This window comes from Mustela erminea, chromosome 10 (genome assembly GCF_009829155.1).
Source record: "Mustela erminea isolate mMusErm1 chromosome 10, mMusErm1.Pri, whole genome shotgun sequence".
Taxonomy (NCBI): Eukaryota; Metazoa; Chordata; class Mammalia; order Carnivora; family Mustelidae; genus Mustela; species Mustela erminea.
In genome coordinates, this window is record NC_045623.1 from 8,636,865 (window position 1) to 8,661,310 (window position 24,446).

At 42.0% G+C, this 24,446-nt stretch overlaps 1 protein-coding gene across 1 annotated transcript in view; it reads left to right on the forward strand.

Annotated features, from left to right (window-relative positions):
- The window catches only part of SPAG17 (sperm associated antigen 17), a 221,910-nt gene that overhangs the window by 185,702 nt on the left and 11,762 nt on the right, over positions 1-24,446 (forward strand). The window contains exons 43-48 of the mRNA XM_032360612.1: positions 1,729-1,857; positions 8,741-8,877; positions 10,143-10,327; positions 12,259-12,319; positions 14,944-15,088; positions 17,847-17,991. Coding sequence (XP_032216503.1) covers positions 1,729-1,857; positions 8,741-8,877; positions 10,143-10,327; positions 12,259-12,319; positions 14,944-15,088; positions 17,847-17,986 — 797 coding nt within the window. The 3' untranslated portion in view covers positions 17,987-17,991. The remainder of the gene's footprint in view (positions 1-1,728; positions 1,858-8,740; positions 8,878-10,142; positions 10,328-12,258; positions 12,320-14,943; positions 15,089-17,846; positions 17,992-24,446) is intronic.

A 24,446-nucleotide genomic window follows, 5' to 3' on the forward strand; every position in this document is an offset into this window, starting at 1 on the left:
AAATGTGTCTTTACAATGGAGAGCTATGGCATTTTCCAGGTTAACCAAGCGATCAGATTTCTACCAATTGTGACAGCCTAGCATTAGGTGTTTTTTCATATAGTACAATACGAAGTGCTTAAGACCTATGTAGAATTCTTGTCCAAAGTCCTTAACTTGAATTTAACCAAGAGGAAACAATCAGACAAATCCAGAATGTAGACATTCTATGAAACAACTGTCCTGAACTCTTCAAAAAAGTCAATGACATTAAAAGAAAAAAAAATGGAATAATTGTTCTATATTAAAAGAGACTATGGGCACCTGGGGGCTCAGTTGGTTAAGTGGCTGACTCTTGATTTCTGCTCAGGTCATGATCTCAGCGTTCAGCCACTACATTGGGCTCCCCACTCAGCAGGGAGTCTGCTTGAGGATTTCTCTCCCTCTGCCCCTCCCCCTGCTTGCTCTCTCCCTCTGTGTCTCAAATGGATGGATAAATCTTGAAAAAAGAGACAGAGAGATAGAGACTTATGAGGCATATAAACTACATGCAACACATAAATTTGGGTGCTATATTGAGAAAATAAACAGATTTTGGAGCAACTACACAGGTTTGAGGAGAGGACTATATAGTTGAGGGAATTGTGGAATATCTGTGAGTTTTCTTGGATGTAATGACAGTGCTACAGATGTACAGAACAATGTCTCCATTTCAAGAGATGCATGTTGGAGACTTTAGGGATAAGATGGAATTTAATACTTCTTTTTAATAAACCGGGTAGTAAAACCACCCAGATAGAAGGGTTTTCTACTACACAATACAATACCAGAGGCTCAGCTTCCTGGAATGAGCATAGCCAACGGAAACCTCTGATTACCACAGAGATTGCAAAGAGTAAGCCTGGAACAACAACTTAGACATGAGATAGGAGAAATGAGAGATGAAGGTGGATGGTGTGGTGCCTGTTTCTCCCAGGCAGACAACTCTCATCAATGAAGCCTACTGTCCCCTTGAAAGGGGTTGATGCCACAGGTTTCTCAACAGTCCTCCAGCAGCCCGCACTATTCAGCCAGGGTTGCCTACATACAAGTTGAAATCCCCAGTCCTTGATAGATATATATTTTTTTAAACATTTTTTTTATTTGAGGGAAAGAGAGAGAGGGCAGGGGAGGGGCAGAGGGAGAGAGAGAATCCTGAAGTAGCCTCCCCTCCAAGCCTGGACTCTGGACTTGATCTCAGGACCCTGAGATCATGACCTGAGCCAAAATCAAGAGTGCTACACTCAGCCAACCGGGCCACTCAGGCGCCCCTTGAAAGATTTATTTTAAATTTGTTTCATGTTGTACTTCTTAGCTATATTTTAATAAAGAGTCACATCATCATAATAATGAATGGATTTAGATTGGAAACTTTAAAGAAAAAAAATCACATCTCAGTTACTCTGGCCAGGGTAAAAGGTTAGCAGGTCTCTGCTTCATAACCCAACCAAGATAACTACTGTGTTATCTTGTAGAACCAGCTAACTCCCAGGGAGTGTGTTCTTTGTAGATACTGTCCTTTCATTAATGGCAAACATTACTTCGTATAATGAAGACTCTCTCCCTCTGACTGGACTTCTACCATGTGATCTTTCTAAAGGCAAGGGTAGTGGGAGTACCCTGTTCATGGTAAAAAAAGAATAAAAACAACAGTAGTCCTTGCATCATTGTCCAGGTATCACTTTATAAGATTTGTTTGGGGTTTTCTAGATGGCCAGCCAGATTCAGAGGAGGAAACCCCACAATCCCCACAGCGTCTTCTAAAACCAAAGAATTTTGTGGACATCAAGGAGTCTGCTGGCCAGAACCAAACTGAACCTTTAGAAAAACCTACTGAAGGTATGGTGGACATTTGTTTTATTCTATTCATTCCCCAAACTGAACATTATGTCTTTTTGGACTAAGGAATATGGCACTGGGAGCTGAGTGTATGGTTGGTCGTTACAGAAAAAATTCTAAAGGGTCACAGATCCTGAAGCTAAGGAACTTTGTAAGGCTTCTTAGCACATCAAAGTATCTCAAAAAATGTTTTGAGAATTACTGAAAGCCCCATAGTAAAAGGAAAAGATGGCAAATATGTTTTTGTATATTATTATTGTATTCTATTGTTTTATTTCATATTATTATTTTATTTATTGCCTTATTTGATTTTATCCCTCAGGGATCTGAGAGTTTGCCTTATGTACTAAAGATCAGGAACCTGGTAGCTTTGTTGAAGCAGCCAGTAATTTGGTAGTTAGACTCAGATTGACCTGCCATTTCAGTACTTTCTTGGTCTGCAGGTGCTAAAGAGAAACATAGGGTATGTATGCAGCACATCATCTCATCGAGGTAACAGAAATTAAAGTATGGAATAATACAAAGTAATTGTTGTACAGGGGAATCACATTACACCAATCTCACTGAAGTTAATTCAACTTTATGGTTGGTCAGCAAAAAGAAAAACAGATCAATTTAAATCATGTAGGTGAATTTGCACTTCTTGATGCCTGTGGACATGGCCCATAGTGAAAGTGAACTGGAAGTTTGCCAATAGGTCTTAGTTACCTCTTATAGAGGAAGCATCTTGCCATATTTTGGTAACTTAAGGGATTTGCCTTTTGCCTTCCTGACTTTAACGTTATCTCTTGTATAAAGTTTATTCATTTAGTGGATAATTTGCTCAATGCCTACTGTCTGCCAGGCATGTTCTAGGTGCAGAAATGCAACAGTTAAGAAGCTAAAGTCTTATAGGGCTGTGCCTACTATGGACAGACCTAGATAGTAAGTAAACAAATGAATTAGATAAATTCAGATTGCTTGCACAGAGTAAAACCACATATAATGTATAGAGAGTGTCTTGGGGAGAGGGATAGCATTTTATTAGGGGGTGAGAAGGTTCCTCTGGGAAAGGACACCTGAGCTCAAACAGAATGACAGGAAGGAGCCAACCATGCAAACCCTGGGGGAGGGGAATGGTGCAAGTAGTGGGAACAGCAAGTATGAAGACCCTTAGGGGAGAAGAAGCAGAAAAACTGGCATTTAGCTAGAAGAAAATGGACAAAGGAAGAGGCAAAAGGTGAGGTCAGAGACAGGAGTAGAGATAAGACTGTGTGATGCCACATAAGGACTTTTGGGCTTTAGTCTATGTGTAGTTTTTAGTCAAACACTGGAAGGTTTTAAACAGAGTAGAAACATGACTAATCTATATTTTTAAAAGATTACTCTGGTAGCTGTGTGGATAATAGCTTATGGTGGGGAAAGGGGAGTAGACAAGTGGAAACTGTGGTGGGGGAGGAAGCCACTGAGGCAGGACATGTGAGCCCCAGCAGAGACCTGGCCGGAGCAGTGGAGGCAGAGAAGGTGGGAAACAAATGAACTGGAACCATATATTCTGGAGGTAGAGCCAACAGGACTCACTGGTTCACTGGATGTGGGGCTGAAGGGTAAGAGAAACTAAGGGTGGTTCCCAGGGTAAGTACCATGGGACCAGTCTTGAGGCTGAGAATGTGTAGCTGTAACAGGTTTCAGGCGGCGCTGATGTTGCTGGTATAGGATCACCCTTCAAGAACCATAGCCCTAAAGCAAACTTTAGAATGTAACATTCAGCCAGAGGAGGGGCCACAAAAGGCTACTAAGAAGAAGAAGCCAGTGAGGTCAGAGAAAAACAGAAGCATGAAAATCAGTGTTTCCAGTGGATCAAAGTGCCCCAGAAGGCCCAGTGAGATGTGGAATAACCACGGGACTGGGTAAGATGGAGATCGCTAGTGATTTGGGCAAAAGCACCCTAAGGGCATGGTGGGGCCTGAAGCCAACACAAGTGGGCTGTGGGCTATTTATGGAATGGCTGAAAGGAACCAGAAGCAGGAATGTGTAGCTTCCCCCAAGAGTTTTGCTGAAAAGACGAGAGAAATGGCATTGCAGCTGGAGGCAGATAGGTGACCAAGGGAGAGATGTAAGAAAAAAAAAAAAAATTAGACATATGGGGGATGTTGAGTCGCAAACAATAATTCAGTAGCGAGAGAGAACTTACAGTGTAGGAGGAGGGAGCTGACTGCAGGAAAGCAAAGTTCTATAGAAGGTGAGAGGATGTGACATTTGGGGCAAACCCTGAGTGACAGAGTTGATCTTGGATATAAAAAGGCCACCTCATCCACAGTGACAGGAGAGAGAAGGAATATGGATACCCTGGCAGGTGGGTTTTCATGTTTAATATGAGGCAGATGAGCAAGTCTGATGGCAGAGGAGTGGGTATAAAGATAGAAAATCCACTCCAGAGAAAGAGGAAAGCAAAACGGGAAAGGGGTGACTGGTTATTTCAGGTGACAGTTTCATTTCATTAGAGGTCTCAGCAAGGTCACATGTTGTGGACTAGATACTATGGGGTAATGAACTAGATTAGGAGGTCATGACTTAGAGAGGAAAGTGGGAACAAATTCTGAAAGTGGTGACATTTTTGGTTTTGGTGAGGTTGAGATTCGACCATGGGAGTTTCTGGGTGGAGAAGCACAGGGTTTTGGTTGGGATGTCTAGCTGATGTCTCCAAGAGGTGAACTGGAAGTCCGTCTGGGGTGTCAAGATCTCCAGGGAATCCAGGGAATGATTGAGAGGTAGATAGCAAGTATGTGGGGACGGTGTAGGAATACAGTCTGATGGCTTGAGCTTCTAAGAAACGGGGGTTTTGATACTTTTTTTAATTAACATATAATGTATTATTGGTCCCAAGGGTACAGGTCTGTGAATCATCAGGCTTACACATTTCACAGCACTCACCATAACACATACCCTCCCCAATGTCCATAACCCAGACACCCTCTCCCTACACCCTCCCCACCAGCAACCCTCAGTTTGTTTTGTGAGTTTGTCTCCCTCCTGATCCCATCTTGAAATGGGAATTTTTAAAGAAAGGAAAAAAGTCTTTGAAATGAGGGCACCTATCACATCCCTAGGCACGGAGATTCCAAGATGAGAGACAATAATCGACTCGATAAAAGTAGTAGATCACATTTTGATTTAAACAATACCGTTTAAGAAGTTCAGGATAGGAAGAGAGTAGGGGAAAGCTCTATCGGAGAGCTGGCCTAGAAGAAAAAATTGGATTTCGTAGGTTTTAAGATTTAAGATTGGATCACTGAGACAACCCTCATTTTACTTGAGGAAACTGAAGCCTAGAGGAAGGCAAGCAATCTCTAAAATCATACAGCAAGTCTGGGAGGGCAAGAAAGTGAGTTTTTTGACTCCTCATTCTCTATATTTTATTATGTTGTCCTTCAGATGCAGGAAGGAGAAAAGAATATTTTATACAAAAAAAAAAGTATGGGGATGTATGTGTTCCAAAGCCTGATAGTAGAAATGAACTGCAAACTAGCATAAATAGTTTAGTGGTTCTTGTTTGGTCATTGATAGAGTCAGTCAGAGGAGGTCTGGATTTTGATTTTGTAAAATAAAAAGGAACTTGTTGGCGTTTGCTACAATAAAACTGTATAAATCTCATAGCAATTTAAAACAAGCATTTTTAGCGTCTGGGGTTTGGAGGTGGGCTGCAGTTGCCTTTGTTTCAGGCTGCAGGTGGACACACTGGGGACCCCACGAGGCCCTGAGATCTGAGTGTGTACATCTCCTCCCAAATCCACACTCAGTGACACCACACTGAGAGCTTGAGTCCGCCAGGCGAGCAATCAGCAAATATTGCAAATGTGCAAAGTGTCCAAGCCAGGGCAGTGTTTCTCCAGAGAGACAGTTGTTAAACTTTTACCAGCACTCCAAGGGCTGCAGGAGAAAAGTGGGGGTGTCACAGCTCCCACAGGGAAGGAGGTGTCCACCCCCTGAGACTAGCTGCTCTCAGGGTGGAGGGGAGCAACTCAAGAGAGGTGAGTGGAAATGCACGCTGTGGCTCACAGCCTGTGCTCAGGACTAGCTGCCTGCCCCTTACCCCTACCTACTCTCCCTGGTCAGCTCAAGTCCTATAAGAGACCTCAATATCAGTGGGGCAGAGAAATATGCTTCACTTGCAGGGAAGACATGTTCAGTGAGGAAGCACAAAAAGCCATGCCCTGAGGGAAAGGAAAAAAAATATTATTATGAATAGATACCACAGTCTGGCTCAGCGTAGAAATGGGGAGCCGTGACAGCTTCTTTAGGGAGCCACACTCCAAGGTTGTAGTCAGATGACCTAGAGGACCATCCCAATTCCACTTTTAAAGTACCTCTGTATCAGCTACTTCAAGCCCCTCTACTACTCCTCTCCATTCCTCTAATCCCTGCTGAAGCCTGGGGTTGGCTCAGTAGGGTGATCATGCTTCTGTATTGTGGCCGGCAGCCTAGTGTGGAGTCTAAGAATCCAGGCTCTCTCTGGCTCTTTAGAGAAGAGCTGTGTAACCTTGGGCACATTGTCTAACCCCTCTATCCCTTCCCATTTCCTCTCCTATAAAGAGGGAATGATGGTATACACATCATGGGGTTGTCAGGATTAAATGTGTATCTGTAAAGTGCTTTTTGGAGTAGTGCCTGGGACGTGATTAATGCGGGATCTGTATTTACTATTAATAATAACAGTATGAGCAATTAATTAGAACCCATCAGATGGTACAATGCAGTCACAGAAGTCGTATGCTCATGGTAAGAATACAAACAAAAAGACACGCTGAGCCATTAGAATGGTTGCCTATGTCAGGAATGGTGACCAGAGAGAATAAAATACATTAAAATGTACATTGTTATATAAGGGATATGATAAAGGGCACAGATGAACAGTCAGGTGAAGAGGTACATAGGGCAAGGTTTAGAAGGGTCCAGCACAGGAGTGTCTCTCCCTGTGGAGCTGGGGAGCAAACCCTCCAGGCATGGATGTGTTCACCAACCCAGAAGCTCTCTGAACCCTGTGCTGTGGGGATTTTTATGGAGGAATTTTATGGATGAATGAACCACACAGGCATGACCAATCACTAACTCAATCTCCATTTCCTCTCCCCTTCTTAGAGGATGGAGGTGAGGGTGGAAGTCCCAAGCTTCTAATCACGGTTTGGTCTTTCTAGTGAATGGCCCCCATCTCGAAACCATCCAGGAGCCCACCAAGAGTAGCCTCATCACATCCAAAGACACTGTGATTGCCCAGGAAAGTCCAACACATTTACAAGCTCTGTGTCAGGAACCTGGGTCAAAGACCGAATATTAGGAAGAAAGGTGTTCCTAGCACTCTTATCATCTAGGAAATTCCCAAGGTTTTAGGAGTTCTGTGCAAGGAACCAGGGGCGGAGACCAGTAAATAGGTTTTCTGTTATCAGACGCTAGTAGGAAGAGCATGTTCCTGATGGAGGCTGACTCACTTAGTGTGCATTCCAGTCCTGCCACTTCTTTTCGTTTCCTGGACAAGCTATTTAACTTCAGTTTCCTTGTTTGTAGAAAGAAAGAAAGAAAGAAAGAAAGAAAGAAAGAAGAGAAAGAGATACTGCTATTGTACTAGTTAGGATGCTTTGATTTGTAACTGAGTGAAATCAAACTCAAACTCACTCAACAGAGCTGGGGAACATTTCTTCGTGCTTAAAAGCAAACCACAGAGTTGCGGATATGGTGCCAGACCAGGGATGACTGGATCCAGGCGCTCTGGCTTTTCAGGAATGCCTTTATGTCTGCTTGCCCCTCTCTTTGGGCATTCCCCTGGCCTTCATCTTGCCCCATCCCTACTTGTCCCTGTTCGCTTTTATCCTCTCCTGCAAAGAATAGACTATGTCCATGTGGCAAGAACCTTGACAAAAGGGAGCCAAGATTTTGATTCTTCCAGATCCATAATTCAGTAGGCACACTGGGATTATCCCTGCTGCCTTCTGTAGGAATATCCTGGTGAAGGACCTGCATTGGCCTTGCCTGTGTCATATGCTATCTTGATGGCTGGGGCCAGAGATGTGGTGGCCCCAGAAGTATGTGTGGTAGGAGCTGGGGTGGAGGTGGTAATGGGGAGAGTGCTGAACGTACAGTAATCATAACTGCCTTCACCCTCAGCTCATAGGGTTTGATTAGGATTAAGTAAGATGCTCTGGGTAAAAACATACCTGCTGTGCTTATCTATAGATGGTAGACACTTAAATATTGGTTTCCTTGCCTTGCCTCTCTTGATGATTGGAAGGTGTGAAAAGATATTTGAATATGAGAATTTAAAATACTGTTTTTGTTTCAACCTCCTGCATATTTGGAGAAATGCATACAACTGAAGCTCTGTAAATTACCTACTTTTGCTCACTCCTTCGTCAAGTTCAATGATCTGAGGATTTAAGTCCCCGGCTTAATTTATCTGTAATTACCAAGCCACTTTTTACAAACATAAATGCAGTTGTTGAACCAAAAAAATTCTTACGATTTCTCTCCCATTGGTTGTAAGAGATCTTTTAGAGTCAGCGTTTATTGTGTTGTACCTTGTTGATTTAATGGAAAGAACCCTGAGGAGTTCTGGTCACCCAACGTCTCAGAATTTGTTTTTTCTCATTTATTTAAAAATGGTGATACTAATAAGCCTCTCTGGTGCCCATCTCAGAAGGGTGTTGTGAAAATCGATGTTAAGTTAAAATCTCTTTGTAAAATGTAAAAACATAACACAAGAACTGATAAAAAGCCTCTATCCCTTTAAATAAGTTCTTTATAAAGGAAAGGAGAGACGTTTTCCAAGTTGGTTTATGTTGTCATAAACTGGTAAGATCTCAGATGCCTTTGAATAAAATGTCCATGTGGCACAATTTAAACTTTCTAACAGACCCAGAATCCTGTGTGCCTGTGAAAATTCCAACCCAGTCACTGCTGCAGGATGTCGCAGGACAAGCACGGAAAGAGAAAGTGAGGTTGCCGCACTACTTGCTGAGTTCCAAGCCCAAGTCTCAACCTCTCACAAAGGTAACACAGACGTGGGAACCAAGTTCCCAGAGCCAGTCGGCATCTGATGTAATCCTGACTCCTTGAAGTTGCTGATTTCTAGCAGCAACTGCTGTTCACTGTACGTGCAAGATCACCTTTTCATGAAGGCATTCAGGTCACACAGAGATGAGCTAAGGCTGCGCTTTCCGAGAGCCAGCTCACCTGGCTTGGGAGAGGAAATTTATGAGCCAACTCTAAAATCATTGGTAGCTTGAAATCAGCCTGCAGGAGTTCTCACACCATGGAAATCAGCAAATGCGACTGATCAACATTCTTTGCAGAGAGCTGGGTTAACACACACTACTGGATAAGGGGATCATTGGCCACCCTTCTCATGACTCAGGATAAAATCCAAATGACAGCATCACAACAAACCCTGCTTGCTTCTCTACCTCATTAATCTCTACCCTCATTACTCACTTCAGCCATTAAGGGTTTCTCTTAGTTTTCCAAAACCACCAACCTCCTTCCTTCCTCAGCCTCTAAGATAAAGATTCCCTTGCATCTCTGCTAGGAATCCTGCCTTCAGCCTACCAATCCAGTTTTGAGAATCTGCCTTCAATTCTTGCATGACCACACCATGTTCATGGCCACCACAGAATGTATTGCAATGTCCGTAATCGACAACATGATAGAGTCCCTGGGGACCTTGTTAGCATGCAGATTCTGAGTGACTGGGGCCCAAAAGCCTGCCATTTCCAGCAAGCTCTCAGGTGAGCCCCATGCTGCCAATCTGGGGAATAACAAAGGCATAGACAGTGATTCTCAAAGTGTGATTTCCAGACAAGCAGCATTGGAAGTGCCTGGAAATTTATTACAAAGGCAAATTCATGGACCCCATCCCAGACTTACTGACTGAAAAAGTCTGGGGGGTGGAGTCAGCAATTTGGGTCTTAACCAGCCTCCTGGCTGATTCTGATGGAAGCTGAAGTTTGGTAATTACTGGCACCAAAAGCATAAACTTTAGGATCAGGCAAACTCGAGTTTGAAACTTTACTCTTCCTCTTACCACCTGAGCAAATGATGTCTTTCTAGTCCTCTGAACTTGGACTTCTTTATCCATAAAACAAAGCCTTAAATACCTCCTTACGTGCTCTTGCAAGGTTTACACAAGATTGTTAAAGCCCATTTCCTCCCATGGCCAAGCAGTCCTTTTCCTCTAGCATTTGAACCTTTATCTTAGCTTGGGAACACAACATAGAAACCCTTTTCTTTGATTTGATTACTGTTTCCTTAATGCAAAGGTGCAAGATTCAGTTGGAGGAAGAGTGAAAACATCCTCTGTTGCATGCGCTGCCATTAATAACATGACTTCATCCCCTTTTGGATTCCATCTTCTCCCACCATCGGTGAATTTTGGAGTGCTGGAAGAGGGACACACCTATGCCACCACCGTGAAGCTCAAGAACGTGGGAGTAGACTTCTGCAGGTGAGGCCAAGGCACTGAAGGTCCGCTCAGGTCCCCTTCTCCTATGCTTGTCTTCAGATGCCTGCATCAGTGAAGGTTTATTTGAACTGAACTCTAATTACACCTTGACTACTGAATCTTCACGTCATTCATTCCATCATTTACTCTTTCATTTATTCATTCATTCTTCATCAGCTCAGTGTTTATCAAGCCTCAACGATGCCGTGGGCCCTTCTTGGCCCTCCCATTTATCATTATTCACACTTTGGCAGAAGCAACTCAGGACTGATCTGCAGTAGCGAAGAGTGAAGGGGAAGTTGTACCAGTGTTACGGGAACTAATGCACAAACCCTGAAAGTCTGTTTCTCAGATCCACCACCAACTGTAGTATCAACTGGCATCTGTTTGCCCTCTCTGATCTAAAAGTGGTTTTCATTACCTTATTTCTGCATAACTGAGGCAAAAAGGGGGAAAAAATCACCTGAGTCTTTAGGGTTCCTTTGCCTCTGAAGATCTGACTTGACCATAACCCACAACCTGCCCTTCTAGTTGAAAATACCCTAGATCTGACATTCAGTGACAAGAAAAAGAGTCCTTCCTTTCCAGATCAATAGAATTGTGGAACTTGTAGAGATAGACCTTAGAGACTATTATGAAGGATCAGGGTAATATGTTTTAAGGTCTTGTAGGCTAGAGCGAGGCTGGACCTCAGATCTCCTGTGGACCTGTTCACCTGGGACATGTTGCTTTATCAGCAAATCTGTGCTCACTGCTTCCTATGGGAATTCAGTCCTTCCCATTGGGGCAATATATTCTGTATATATATAGGAAAACTCCCAATTACAAAAGCTCCCCTATTCTATTTGTAATTAAACTTGAGCATAAGGTGGGGGGTTTTCCCCCATAAAAAGTGGAATAAATGTTTATTTCAATTGCAGTGTTATGCTCAGAGTTATGCTGTAAGTGGCAAGTCCTTCCAATTTATGATCCTGAACTCAAGATTGGAAATCAGATGAAACACAACTGCAGAGGCATCTAGTTGAAAAGATCCACATCCCATTTTAGTTGAGGCAAATATCCAGCTTCAGGAAATATATTTGTTTCCTCAGAAACAACCAGGCCACCAGATCAGACATTATTGGTTTTTTCGGTTGCTGCCAACAGAGTGGGTGGGGAAAAATAGAGAATCAACTTGAAACTAATAAAACTCATCCGCGTAGATCCTGTCTACTCAGTGTAGAATTTTAGCTTTTGGATTTCCCTCCTTGGCTTGTTAAATTCAGCCGTTATAGCACAGGCAGCAAAGTCGATGGTAGGAGCGGCAGGATTGAGGTCAACGTGGAGGTGGGCTTTCCCTGGCATTTTAATTTACTCCAGGTCTTTAACTTTCAGGCAGAACCCGCAAACCACAGGAAGGGAAAGAGATCAATAAGCACCACGTGTGAGCATGGGGCTTTTCAAGTTCTCCAATATTCTCTGAGCCTTTTCTGTTTCTCCTCTGCCCAAACATGCAAGCCCCATACCACGACAGAGCAAGACTGGCTCCCATGCTCCAGTGCTTTCCAAAAGAGCCTTTATTCTTCAGCTTAATGATCTGGCAGTCAGCCTCGGTGTTCACGCCGGTGGCCACGCTGCAGTGCACACGGCAGCCAAACATTCACGACAGTCTGCCCTGAGCGGCTCGACAGCATCCAATAACCAAGGGTGGGAACTGGGGTTGGAGTCTGTTTGACGCTGATGAAAACTGTTGTTGGAAAGGCAGTTGTGAAATGGGCCCCCGATTCTTCTCCCAAGTGGCGATTAGGTTGTTCTCCTAATGGTATGGACCTCCCCCACTCCCAGTCCCACTCCTTTGTAGCAAATATTAACACCTTCCTGATTTTATAACATCCCGGTTGGTTCATTGCTTTTTTCTTATGGCCTAAATTTATTTCCATCTTTTTGCCTGGTAGGTTTAGGGTGAAGCAGCCCCCACCCAGCACAGGACTCAAAGTGACTTACAAACACGGACCTGTAAGTCCTATGAGCTGTCTGTTGTGTGTGTCCGTGTGTGCATGTGTGAATGTGTGCATGTTTCTGGGGAAGTGGGTTTTTTAAATCATTCTATGCATTCGGTTTAAATCATATATAAGTCTAATTTTTCTAGTATCATAAGTAAAAGATTCCTGGTATGGGTATACCGCATGGCTAATGTTGCATACTGCTCATAATCGCTGTGAGACAGATCCTATGTGTAAACAGTTAAACTTCCAGCTGTGGAAACTTTTCTGAAGTTCACTTATTTGTCCCAATACTACAGTTATGCACAATTGTATGAAAAATACCTTTTTATAAATTAAATATGATTTGACATGCATTTGGAAAGCTGATTATCTAAAGGTGTCCTATAATAAATTCTTCTGCAAAATGAAAAATCTCTTGGAAAAATACCCTATTTTTTGTATTTTCTATACATTTGGTTTGTTCTTTTACTGCTTGCCAGAGAATTTATTTAATGATATTCTAAGAAATAGTAATGTATTAGTCATCAGCTGCCTCATTTCTCCAGAGTTCTGAAAATATCAATTTTAAAATGTCAACCTATTCTAATTTTATTTGCTACATTCCCCAAAATGGGGTGCTTCAAAAAAAAAATCTGTATATTGCTACTTGCTTTAAGTTATGATTTCGGAAATGTAGTATCAAGTAAACAAAAGTTTATTAATATATAAATAGACAAAATATAATATATAAAATAATATATAAAACATAATAAAATCACACTTGTAAATCTTAACATTTATTTCTTGGCACATTCCTTCCATTTCATTCAACAAACTTTGAACGCCACTGATAGGGACCGGGGACAGGGGATGTTAAAAATGAGTAGACATATCTAAGTTGCTCCCAGAGCTGGGCACATAGTGGGGATTCAAATGTATGACTAAGTGACAGAATGAAGTAAGGACATCTGATAGACACATGCTTGTTCATCACAGACAGGGACACACTTAGTCTCATGGGAATACAGAGCAACGGCATCCACTTCCATAATAAGCATATAGTGTTCACTGAGTCCCAAGACCTTAGAACAGCCACAATTGTACGTTGACCCAGAAGGGTCCATTTGATAGGGTGCAGAATCAGTTGGCCTCTTGTTATGATTGTGCCACCAGCAGCTCAGTGATACTTTTGGTTAATTAACCCTCTGTACCTTGCCTTCCTCATGTGCAAAAGAAGTTGCTTGGACCTGATAATTTCTTAGTCCGTTTCCAGCCCTAATATCTTATGGTCTACAGCACAGTAGTCTGCAGGCTGCAGTTCCAAACAGAAATATCCTTCGGGATTAGCTCCACCAATTCATGAGTACCTCTCTGTCACATTTCATCACTGAACTGTGTCAAGATTCCAGAAACTCTGGAACATAAAGTAAAAGCAAAAATCAAAGTAAGCTCTTCTTCCACTGTTCTGAGAAGTTAGAAAACTTTTTTCATTTAAAGTAGGGGTGATGCCAAAAGCCAAAATGACTGTTGGATCAACCTTTGTAGGTACTAAAAACTCAGCGTGTATTCAAGCTCACTCTCTACTGTTAGGGTTTTTTTAAATTATTATTATTGTTATTTTCTTTTTGACAGTTTTGGCTCTGCAAAAATATAATCTATAGACTCCTCCATATGTAAATCTAACCACTGTTCAGCCTGCTTAGTTGCCAACGCTGAATGAATATGCCCAGGGTCCGGGTAGACCTGAGCGGGGGCAGGATGCCAGCTGCCTCGTGCAGAGTGGTGTCATCCTAGCCCTGCCCTCATTGTTGGGCTGAAGGGCAAAGGGCCTGGTCCTCAGACATGGCGAGTTGGATGCCCTCCAGTTAGCAGACCTTCATAAGTACATTGTTGAAGAAGTTGAAACATTTTTCAGTTCTATTATTTATAAATTATGAAGAAAAAAGTACTTGTATCTAATTGCTTTCCATGTGGTGGTTTCTGATGTATTTTTTCCAGACAGTTGTTCTCAAGTCTGCTTTTTAGCCTACCTCCTGGAGAGGCAGCTTAGAAACACAAACAGCTCTTTCTTTCCTGGCCAGTGTTCTCTTCAAGGAACAAGGCAAGAAGCCCATTCCTTGCTGTGTTTCTTCTTCATTATATATCAGGTTTCTTCTTTGTTGGTCCAGACCTCTTCCACGTAGCTTTCAGACCTAAGCAGTTTGGCATTTAAACTCATTCTGTCTCCCTCTGCTGGCTTTGTCACATCACACGTCCTCCATTAGGCACACTATAAACCAAGAAGCAGGGCAGGGAAGTTGTGGGGTTTAAATTTACCTTTATCTGCAGGGATGCCCATAGGAACTCACTGCTAACATTCAAGAAATAGCACAAGTATGCGCATTGTAAAAGTTTTCCTGCAGTTCACCACAGTACACCGACATTCTCTTCCTAAATAGCATCTGGTTTTCTCCTTCAATTTATCCTGGGTCCCATTTGCTCAATGGAACTCTACCTAACGAACCCACAAAATAACTTTATAAATTCCATCATCCAAAAGCACCAAACATATAGATGAGAAAAAAAGATTAGAGAGTGTAACTAGCCCCAATTCAAGTTAAAACCAAGATGTGAACTCAGATATGTCTGACTCTAAAGCTACCTTGTGTCCTATAGGTGGCAGCTGGTTTGCAGACCGAACTCAAGGTGGAGTTATTTGCCATGGCAGTCGGAGAGGATGGGGCCAAGGGATCAACACACATCTCGCACAATATTGAGATAATGACCGAGCATGATATTCTGTTCTTACCTGTGGAAGCAAATATCCTTTAAAGCTCAATTTTAGTTATAAATAGAGCAAAAATTACATATGAACAATGGGAAAACAGAAGTCAAAATGCTATTCCCTAACCCCCTCATATCCATACTCCATAGCTTCATTAATTCTTTAAGACCACAGAGTTAAATTTCTTAGGATGAAGACTGTGTCTTCACTCATCTTGTAAGTAAGCATCCAGCAAAATGCCAGTTACATAGTACATGCGCAGTAGTAACTGTGAGTTGAACAAATGCCACTGTCAGTGGCTGTCTGTGCTATCAGACAAGCAGAGTGGTTTTGAAAAGCAAGTCTGTCATCAAAACAAACTTGTAATCTTGTTAGGGAGTAGGAGATACTTTATTATAAAGGTTAAATGAATATTCACAGAATTATATATACACACCTTCATATTGTTATCTCTTTCATGTGGATACCACACAGAGATCAAGTAAACTATTATATGCAAGGTACTTATGGAATATTTTTTCATATACAAAAATGGCAATTGGACTCCTTCTTAAAAGACTTAATCTAGAATCAGAAATAAAGTGCTCCCATTTGATTCCTATATTATTTTGTACTCCAGTGACATGAAGCATATAGTACTTTGTGTTGTAGTTATACATCTATTTGGTATTTGAGCTGGGTCTTATAAAAATGCAAAAACTTTTTATGAAAAGAGACTTAAAATGAACAAATCCACAGCAATAAGAGAGCACCAGGTGTCAGGAAAGGTAGGAAGCTCCATTTGTTGAGAACTTAGGGAGTATTAGGAAACATGGTGGGATGTTGGTTGGAATCAAATTGTGGAAGAGTCTGAATCCCTGCTTAAACTTTATCATATAAGCAAGAGTGAATCACTGAAGATTTCTGATCCAGCATATTTTTATATAAATGAATCCAGGGCACCTGGGTGGCTCAGTGGGTTAAAGCCTCTGCCTTTGGCTCAGGTCTTGATCCCAGGGTCCTGGGATGGAGCCCCGCATCGGGCTCTCTGCTCAGCAGGGAGCCTGCTTCCTTTCCTCTCTCTCTGCCTGCCTCTCTGCCTACTTGTGATCTGTCTGTCAAATAAATAAATAAAAATCTTTTTTAAAAAAAATGAATCCAGTGTTACTATGCTGGATATGTTGAAGAAGAGCAACTGGTTGCAAATTTCTATTTGCAAAGGGCCATTGGAAGGCCACTTCAGTAAGCCAAGTATAAGGACAGAAACTATCATGTGGCAAAAGTGGAAGAGAGACATGGGTGAAAAGACATTTGGCAGGGGAGTGGCGGGGGGTAATGCTGTAAAATCTGAGGTGGAAGCCATTGATAGAAGGAAGTAAGTGGACATAAGAGTTCCACTCTAAGATTTTGGGCTCAAGTAAAGAATCATGGATATGCAGGTGTGGATCTTAATTGAGGAGTTAGAGCTGGAAATGTAATCATTTTAAGCATTTTAAGCATCACACACAGAGGTGACAACTGAAGATATGGGAAAGGAGCAGAGATTGCGGTCTGTTTAGTGTGTAGGAGAAAGAAGAGGAAGCAGTGGAGACAGAGTAAGCAAATTAGAAAGCCAAGAAATATCTCAGAAGCCATAGAATTTCAAGGAAAATATGGACATAGTTGACAGATGCTATAGAGATATCAAGTAGATCTCTAGATTTGGCTGAAAGAAATGAATCAGGAGAGAAATGTTAAATAATATGAACGAGACGTAATTGAAGCAGCAATATCCAAAGAAGAGCAAAAGAATGATCAGGAACAGAGCTGAAGGGTTGGTCTTGGTGAGGGAGTTGGCAAAGATGGCTAAGATTCCAGACATTCTGAGGTGAAGGGGAAATTTAGGGGAACTTGTGTCAAAGGACCTTGATTTCACAGTAGAAATGGAGCTGAATTCATTTGTCCACTTGTTTCAAAGGTAAGTGTCTCTAATTTGCTAGGAACTGTTCTAGGCAGTGAACAAGAGACAAAAATCCCTGCCCTCGTGTAGCTTACATTTCGGGGTGGGGGGAGTCTGTATACAAAATAAGTAAAATATGGGCCATACTGGTGCTAAGTACAATAGAGAAAAATGAAAAGTAGGAAAGAGGGTACAAGAGTGTTAAGGAGGATTCCTATTTAATAAAAGTGAGAAGACCTCACTGGGGATGTGGGGTTTTTTTCCCCCCCTATATTGGTGGCAGGGTTCTTCTGTAGCGATAGAAGGAAACTAACCAAAGAATAAGAAGTTTTTTCCTCCAGGAATTAAATCAAGTCTTCATATCCTCATCACAGATTATTGGATGCTTATTTAGACTACCTGATCCCTGCTGCCAGTCACAGCAATTAAGTCATTTTGCATTTATGCTAATAAAAAGTCTATTTCCTGCTCATAGATCAAAGGTACCTATCAGTTAGGCACAGATAAGGAGGAAGAGAGTTTTATTAGATCTTTTATCTACTTCTAAAGTCAAAGTGAGAATTGATAGCCCATTTCCCAAAATCTGTCCCTATCCCTGGATGTTGATGTGATTTGGGACCTGGTTATGGTGACTGGTGGCTCCTATAGAAGGACTAGCGACAGTCAGCAGAGAAGCGTACACTGGGTCAACAGGAGAAATCTAGGAAACCAATATCCATCCTACATCCCCTAAGCCTAGGATTCACATTGCATAGAAAAGTACCCAAAATTGAGCTAATGATGCTAGAGAGGAGGTTCTGATTCTAAAATGTAATCTGAGTTTGTATATACAAATCATTTGGTCATGAAAGTCATATTCCTTAATGAGTATTTTACCAGTTTTAGCAGGTAGCAATTATGATAACAGACCAAAAGATTTTCCTCAGGGAAAAGAAAATCCCATGGTCCACAGGACTTCTACGATTTCTTCCTCTACACTTGGAGTCTTCATGTCCCGTAAGATTTCTCAACGTTAAATCCAGTAAGTACAAACGGGAACTTGATCTTCAACCATTCAAATGTGAGGCCTTAGACCTCATGTTTGGTCTTCTCTTATAGCCAGAAACCAATAAGCCACTTAATCTGGTGGGATGGAAATACTGGTTTTCAATAATTAGAATAGCTACTCCCATGTATACATGATCATATCTAATCTTCATACTAGCAGTAAGATAGCTGTTATCTTTCCGGCTTTATAAATAAGGAGTGAAGCTCAGAGAATCTTAAGTAGATAATGTAAAAATCTAATCTGCTTCAGTGTGATTCTAAAGTTTGCTCGTTTAAGCACTGTTTTCAGTGTTAAGCTGACCTTCCAAAAAAGCACGAGCAGCAACACAGGGATGTCCTTCTGGACTGGAAAATTTACAATTAAGCCTATGGTTGTCAAACATTTTGGACACGAGATTCTTTATATATTCTTAAAAATTATTAAGTATCCCGAAAAGCTTTCATTCACATGGGTCTTATCTATCACAATTACCAAATTGGAATTAAAACAGAAAAAAATTTCTATGTAAAAACCATAATAAAGCCAATATATTAACAGATTTTTTAAATGAAAAATAACTATTTTCCGTAACAAAAATTTATTACTCATGAGACATTGTTTTACATTTTTATAAATTTCTTCATTGCCTGGCTTAATAGAGCACGGCTGGGTTCTCCCTCCTGCTCTATATTTGGTCTGTCACGATATCAGACATCACACAGCCCCTGGAAAACTCCACTGGATGCTCATGGAGAAAAAGCCAGAAAGCCTCTTGTATTAATTTCCTAGAGCTGCTGTAACAAATTTGTACTAGTTTCTAGGGGCGCCATGACAAAGCAGCATAAACCAGGAGGTTTAAAACAAGATATTCTCTTGTAGTTCAGGAGGGCAGAGGGCCAAAATCAAGGTGTCGGGGGAGGGAGGTGGAGGTTCCTTCTGGAGACTGAGGGAGAATTTGTTCCATGCCTCTCTCCTAATGTCTGGTGGTTGCCAGGAATTCTTTGGTGTTCCTTGGTTTATTACTACATCACTTTAATCTCTTCCTCTGTCTCAAATTCTTCCTGGTGTATATGTTTCTGTCTGTCTCCTTATAAGAATATCACTCATTAGATTTAGGGGCTACCCTAATCCTGAGTGTCATCTTAAGGTCATCTTCACAGTTTTTGGCAGACATGAATTTTGTGGAGACATACCCAGTGTAATTGGCTTCTGATCCCCCAATATTCCTATCTATCTCATGTGCAAGATATGTCCATCCCATCCCAATATTCCCCAAATTCTTCACCCGTTCCAGCATTAACCCCACACCTAAATTCTCATCCCTCTAAATCAAGTATGGGTAAGATGCTGGTATGACCAGCCTCAGTCTCCCTTCCATTGGTGGATGTGTGGAGCTAGAAAATAAGCTGTCAGCTTGCAACACTTGCTGGTGGAGAAAGTATAGGATAGATATTCCCAAAAGGAAGAAAGTGGAAGGAATAGAGTCACTAGGCTAATTTCATGAAGTTTCAAGGCCTTAGAATAATCATTTGTGGCATGATCTGCCTTCTGGGCCCACAGAGGCTTCACCAACCCCAACCTCCAGGCCTTCAGAAGCCCTGTTGGCCCCCACCCTCTCCATCCTCAGCCTGGGACAAAGTCTTATCCTCTGGGCAGCTCATTTCCTGCTTACAGAATCCCAGAAGTCTGGCAGCCTTCCTTCATCTTGTCCTATCTCTCTCCCTGTCAAGGCCAAACCAGCAGCATTTCTGCTCATGTAGCATTCTCAAAAACCTGTCAGTCTTCATGGAAGTCAAGGAGATCCACATCATTAGACATGAGGCTTCTCCACAGATCCTTCCTGGATAACTGCACTTCTATTCCTGGCTTCTGCTGAGATGCCTGATTGTGTCTGTGGTCATAAACCTAATCTCTCCAGCACACACATCCTTGGTGACCACTCCAGGGTATGCCTTTGCAATGTGTTGGCAGTATGGATAGAACGTTAATTTTCGAACTCATCATGTTTTAGTTCCTTTTTCTAACCAGTTCCTTCCTCAAATTCTTTCTTTCCCCTTGCATTTTACTATAAGCAGCAAGAAACCAGGCCACATCTTTCATTTTTGCTTGGAAACCTCATTGTTTACAAGTTCTACTTTAAACCAAGAAGCAGAACACAATTCAGCCAAGGTTTTTGCCACCTTTTAGCTTTTCCTCCAGTGTCCGACAACATGTTCATTTCTGAGGTTGCACCAGAAGCACCTTTAATGTTTATACTTCTATCAGTATTTTTGTTCATGGTGATGTAGAAATTCTCCGAGACGACAGAAACTTTCTCTGCTGCCTCCATGGCCTCCTTCTGAACCGTCACCAAAATTGTTTTTAAGTCCTTATGTCTACAAATGATCATTTAAAGATACTTAGACTTTTTAATCACACTTCTCAAAATTCTCCCTTTACTCACTGCCCAATTCCAAAGCCACTTCCACAAATTTAGGCCTTTGTTCCAGCAGCATCCCACTTCCTGGTATCACTGTTAGTTTCCTGAGGCTTCCATAACAAATTACCACAACCTGATTTAAGACAAGTTAGTATTTCCTTGCAGTTCAGGAAACCAAAGCGTTCAGGGCTGGTTCCAGCTAGAGGCTCAAGAATTTGTTCCTGCTGCTCTCCTAGCTTCTGGCAGTAGTCAGTTCTTGGTGTGCCTTGGCTGAAAGCTACATCACGCCAATTCCAGTCTCAGCCTCTGTGGTCACATGGCCTCCTTCCCTGTGTCTCCTCACACTACATTCTTACATGGCAGCAGTCACTGAATTTAGGGCCCACTTCAATCTAGTATGACCTCATCTTAACTAATTACCTTTATAAAGACCCTATTTCTAAATAAGGTTACATTCACAGGTTCTAGGTAGATGTAAAATTTTGGAGACCACTCTTCAAACTACTACAGATTTTAATATTGTTTTGAGAATATTTCTGACCTTGCAAACTCCTTGAAAAAGGGTCTTATAGACCCCCAGAGGTCTTAAAATATACTTTGGGAACCAGTGAAATCACAGTTTATGTCAGTTCTACTCTATGACTTTCGGAAGTTACTCTAAACTGAGAAATGGTGAAATCTACATCGCTAGCTAGACAACTCTGAACTACAGAACAGCGTTTGAATAGATACATAATTCCTGTTCGCACCAATATATCCTAAGTAATTTCGTGAATCTACCTAATAGAAGAAATGTCTTAAGTGATGTTGCCTTTACGCCTCTGTTCATAGTATTAGAGTTAATGGGATTGAAAGATGCCCACTATACTTATTCTTTTATTATAAAGACAAATATCTAGTGTAAAGATTCTAATATCACCAAGAGCTAACAGATAATATTTTAGTCTTTTTCTTTCCCATCCCTTCTAATGTGTGTGTGTGTACTGGAATCATTCTGTAGTTTTAGATCTCATGTAGTTCACGCAGTAACAAGAGTACCGTTCTTGTGTTTCAGCCAGTAACCACTTCACAGTAACTTTATGAAGGTAGATACTTATGTGCCTAATTTATAGATGAGGAATCCAAAACATCACATTAGGTAATTCGCTGTATAGAAGCTCTCTTAGTTATCTGTTCCTACATAACAAATTACCCCAAAACTTACTGGCTTAAAGCAACAGACACCTAAGATCTCATAGCTTCTGTGGTTCCAGAATCCAGAGAGAGCTCAGCTGGATCCTCTGGCTTAACTAGGAATGAACGTGCTTTCAGCCCACTGAGGTAGTCGTCAGCAGGATGTGGTTCCTTGCCACGTGAGGCTCTCCTAAAGGAATCTCACGGCAGGGCAGCTGGGTTTATCAGAACAAGAAGAGCCTGAGAGTGTGAGCAAGGCAGAATTCAGTGTTTTATAACCCAGTCCTGGAACAGACATCCTATTGTTTGCTGTATTCTGTTCTTCAGAAGCCAGTCACTAGGTCCTGCCCACACTCACGGGAAGGAATTACACAAGGGCAACTTCCATGTGACCTAACAAGGGTTGGGGGCCAGTGACTGTTGGACCATGTGTGCTCAGTGTTTGCTCAGTCCTAAAATCACATGAGAGCTGCTTGCAGCCTACATTTCAGAAATAATGACAGAACTTAGAATAAAAGGTGATGTTATTCCTAAGAACCTCAGTCTCATCTCAAAACTTGGGATCTTTAATTGTGAGGAAAGGGGGCAGGTTGTGGATAGTGTATGTAGGCCAGGTGGCTTCTTCCTGAGTTTGTGGCTGGCCTGGAAAGGTTACACTGAGCAGGCTCATCAGTTGTACTGATAAGGAGGTGGAAACCTACATACAGTTTTGAGCCCAACGACAGACACCACTGCCTCCTTGGTCACTGTCCTACGTCCTCTCCCAGATTTAGAGATTTCTTTGGGAGATCTATGACTTAGGACACTTGAACTGAGAAACCATTTAATAACCAAGTACACCAAGCACCTATCTTCCAGCCAGGGAATCTCAAAATGGTTAAGCGTTACCTTCTTTACATAGAGACATATATAAAGATATAAAAGCTTAGATGTTCTATGCCCAATAAACCATTCATGAGGCTTTTCTTTATGGCATCAGCAGCTTCTACAGCTACACTGCATAGTTTGCAAGGTGTGTTACTCGTTACATGATTCTGGTACTAAGGACTGAATCTAGCCAATGACCAGCTAAGTCAGTAAATGCTGACTTAATGACTAGAAACTGGCTTGGCTTAAAAATTTTAAGAAGTATTTTTAAAGATTTTATGTACTATTTTTAGAGTATGAGTGGGGAGAGGCCAAGGCAGGAGAAATTAGCTGAAGCAAACTCTGTGGATCACAGAGCCCGACAAGGGGCTTGATCCCACAACTGCAAGATCATGACCTGTGCCAAAACCGAAAGTCAGATGCTGAACCACACAGGGGCCTCTAAAATCTACTTTATAACTGACTAGTTAACCTCAAACCTTTAGGGTTAAGGAGATTCAAGTATGTTGACCAAAAGTTAGAGCTCAGTTACTTCCTGTACACATCATTTCATCTGTCCTAAGCTCTCCTTCTCTTTGGTTTGTGTAATACCTACCAGATAGACACAACTTTAAATCCCCTACTGTTCATCTTACCTAATGGAAAAGCTATGGAAAAGCAACACTTTTATTAAATACAAGTAGAGTACCCTCCTGACCTTGTTTTGGTTTGGAAAACATCAAAAACATTAATGGGAAATGCTAGTTTCCTATTTTCTGATGAACACTTCCAAGCGCAAACATGATATGGATCCAGCCTTTGCTCATTAAAGAATTAGGATATCTTTCAATAAGTAACTAACTCTTCTCCCTAGTGACAGGAACAGATGCTTAAAGAAAAGGCTGCTTCTTCAGACGAGAAGCACCTAGAATCCACTATCTCTTCTCTTACCTTTTTGTAGTTAAGCATCAGGAACTCTATGTTACAATAATCTTTACTTATATTCTGTGCAACGAATAATACCACCATGTTCCTTACCTTACTTCAGTGACTGTGTTGTTATGGTCAGGAACTGTACCAGACTTGTGGCTAGGGACCATCAGATAACCACACCACAAGAACTGCAGCTCTGAAACTGGCAAGAAAATGGTGGCACCACAATATAGCATCTTAAATGAAATGGACAAATTCACAGGACACCTGACTGGAGAAGATACACAGAGAGAAAAGATGGCAGTGGCGCAGGAGTACCCTATGCTCATTTTGTCTAATGATAAAATCACTATAAATACCCCAGAAATCAACCTTATGACTGACAGACAAGCTCCACAACTAAAGGGACAGAAGAGGCCCCATCAAAGAAGCAGGAAGTGTGGAAATGTGTTTTAGGGGAGAAATGGATCATGGCTACTGTGGAGGGGAGGGAACTGTGGTCGTGGAGAAGGGCATGAGAGAACAGCAGCCAGGGGGGCAAATCCAGGAGAATATTTCCTAGAAGCCATTGGCTTGGAAAATGAGAAGGCTTAATTTCTTTGGGTTCTTACAAAGAGTGAGACTTAAAGCCTGGAGTTTTAAAGGTCAACAGGCTTGGCTGGGATAGAGCCCAGAGGGTACTGTGGTGCTCCAGAAGAGAAGGCAGGCAAACAACCTGGGGGCAAACAGCATGGAAACAGCCATCTGGAAAAAATGCATGGGATATGGGGGTGTGTGTGTGTGTGTGTGTGTGTGTGTGTAGGGGGCGGATTATCAATATTCAGATACCTCTCTGAGAACAAAGGAGCTGCTGGTGCCATTTCCCTTGAGCCAAATCCCCCCTCTCCACCCCCCCCCCGCCCCCGCCCCGAAACACACCCACCAGAAGGAAGCAGCTCAGCACTGACACTGGCTGTCTAACTTGCTTACAACAGACCCCACACCCCTGTGCTCTTAGGACTGCCTTCTTAGTCAAGCTTGCCTCAATTGTAATGTGGTGGGCCACTACCCCCAAATATCAGCACAAACCCCTACCCAC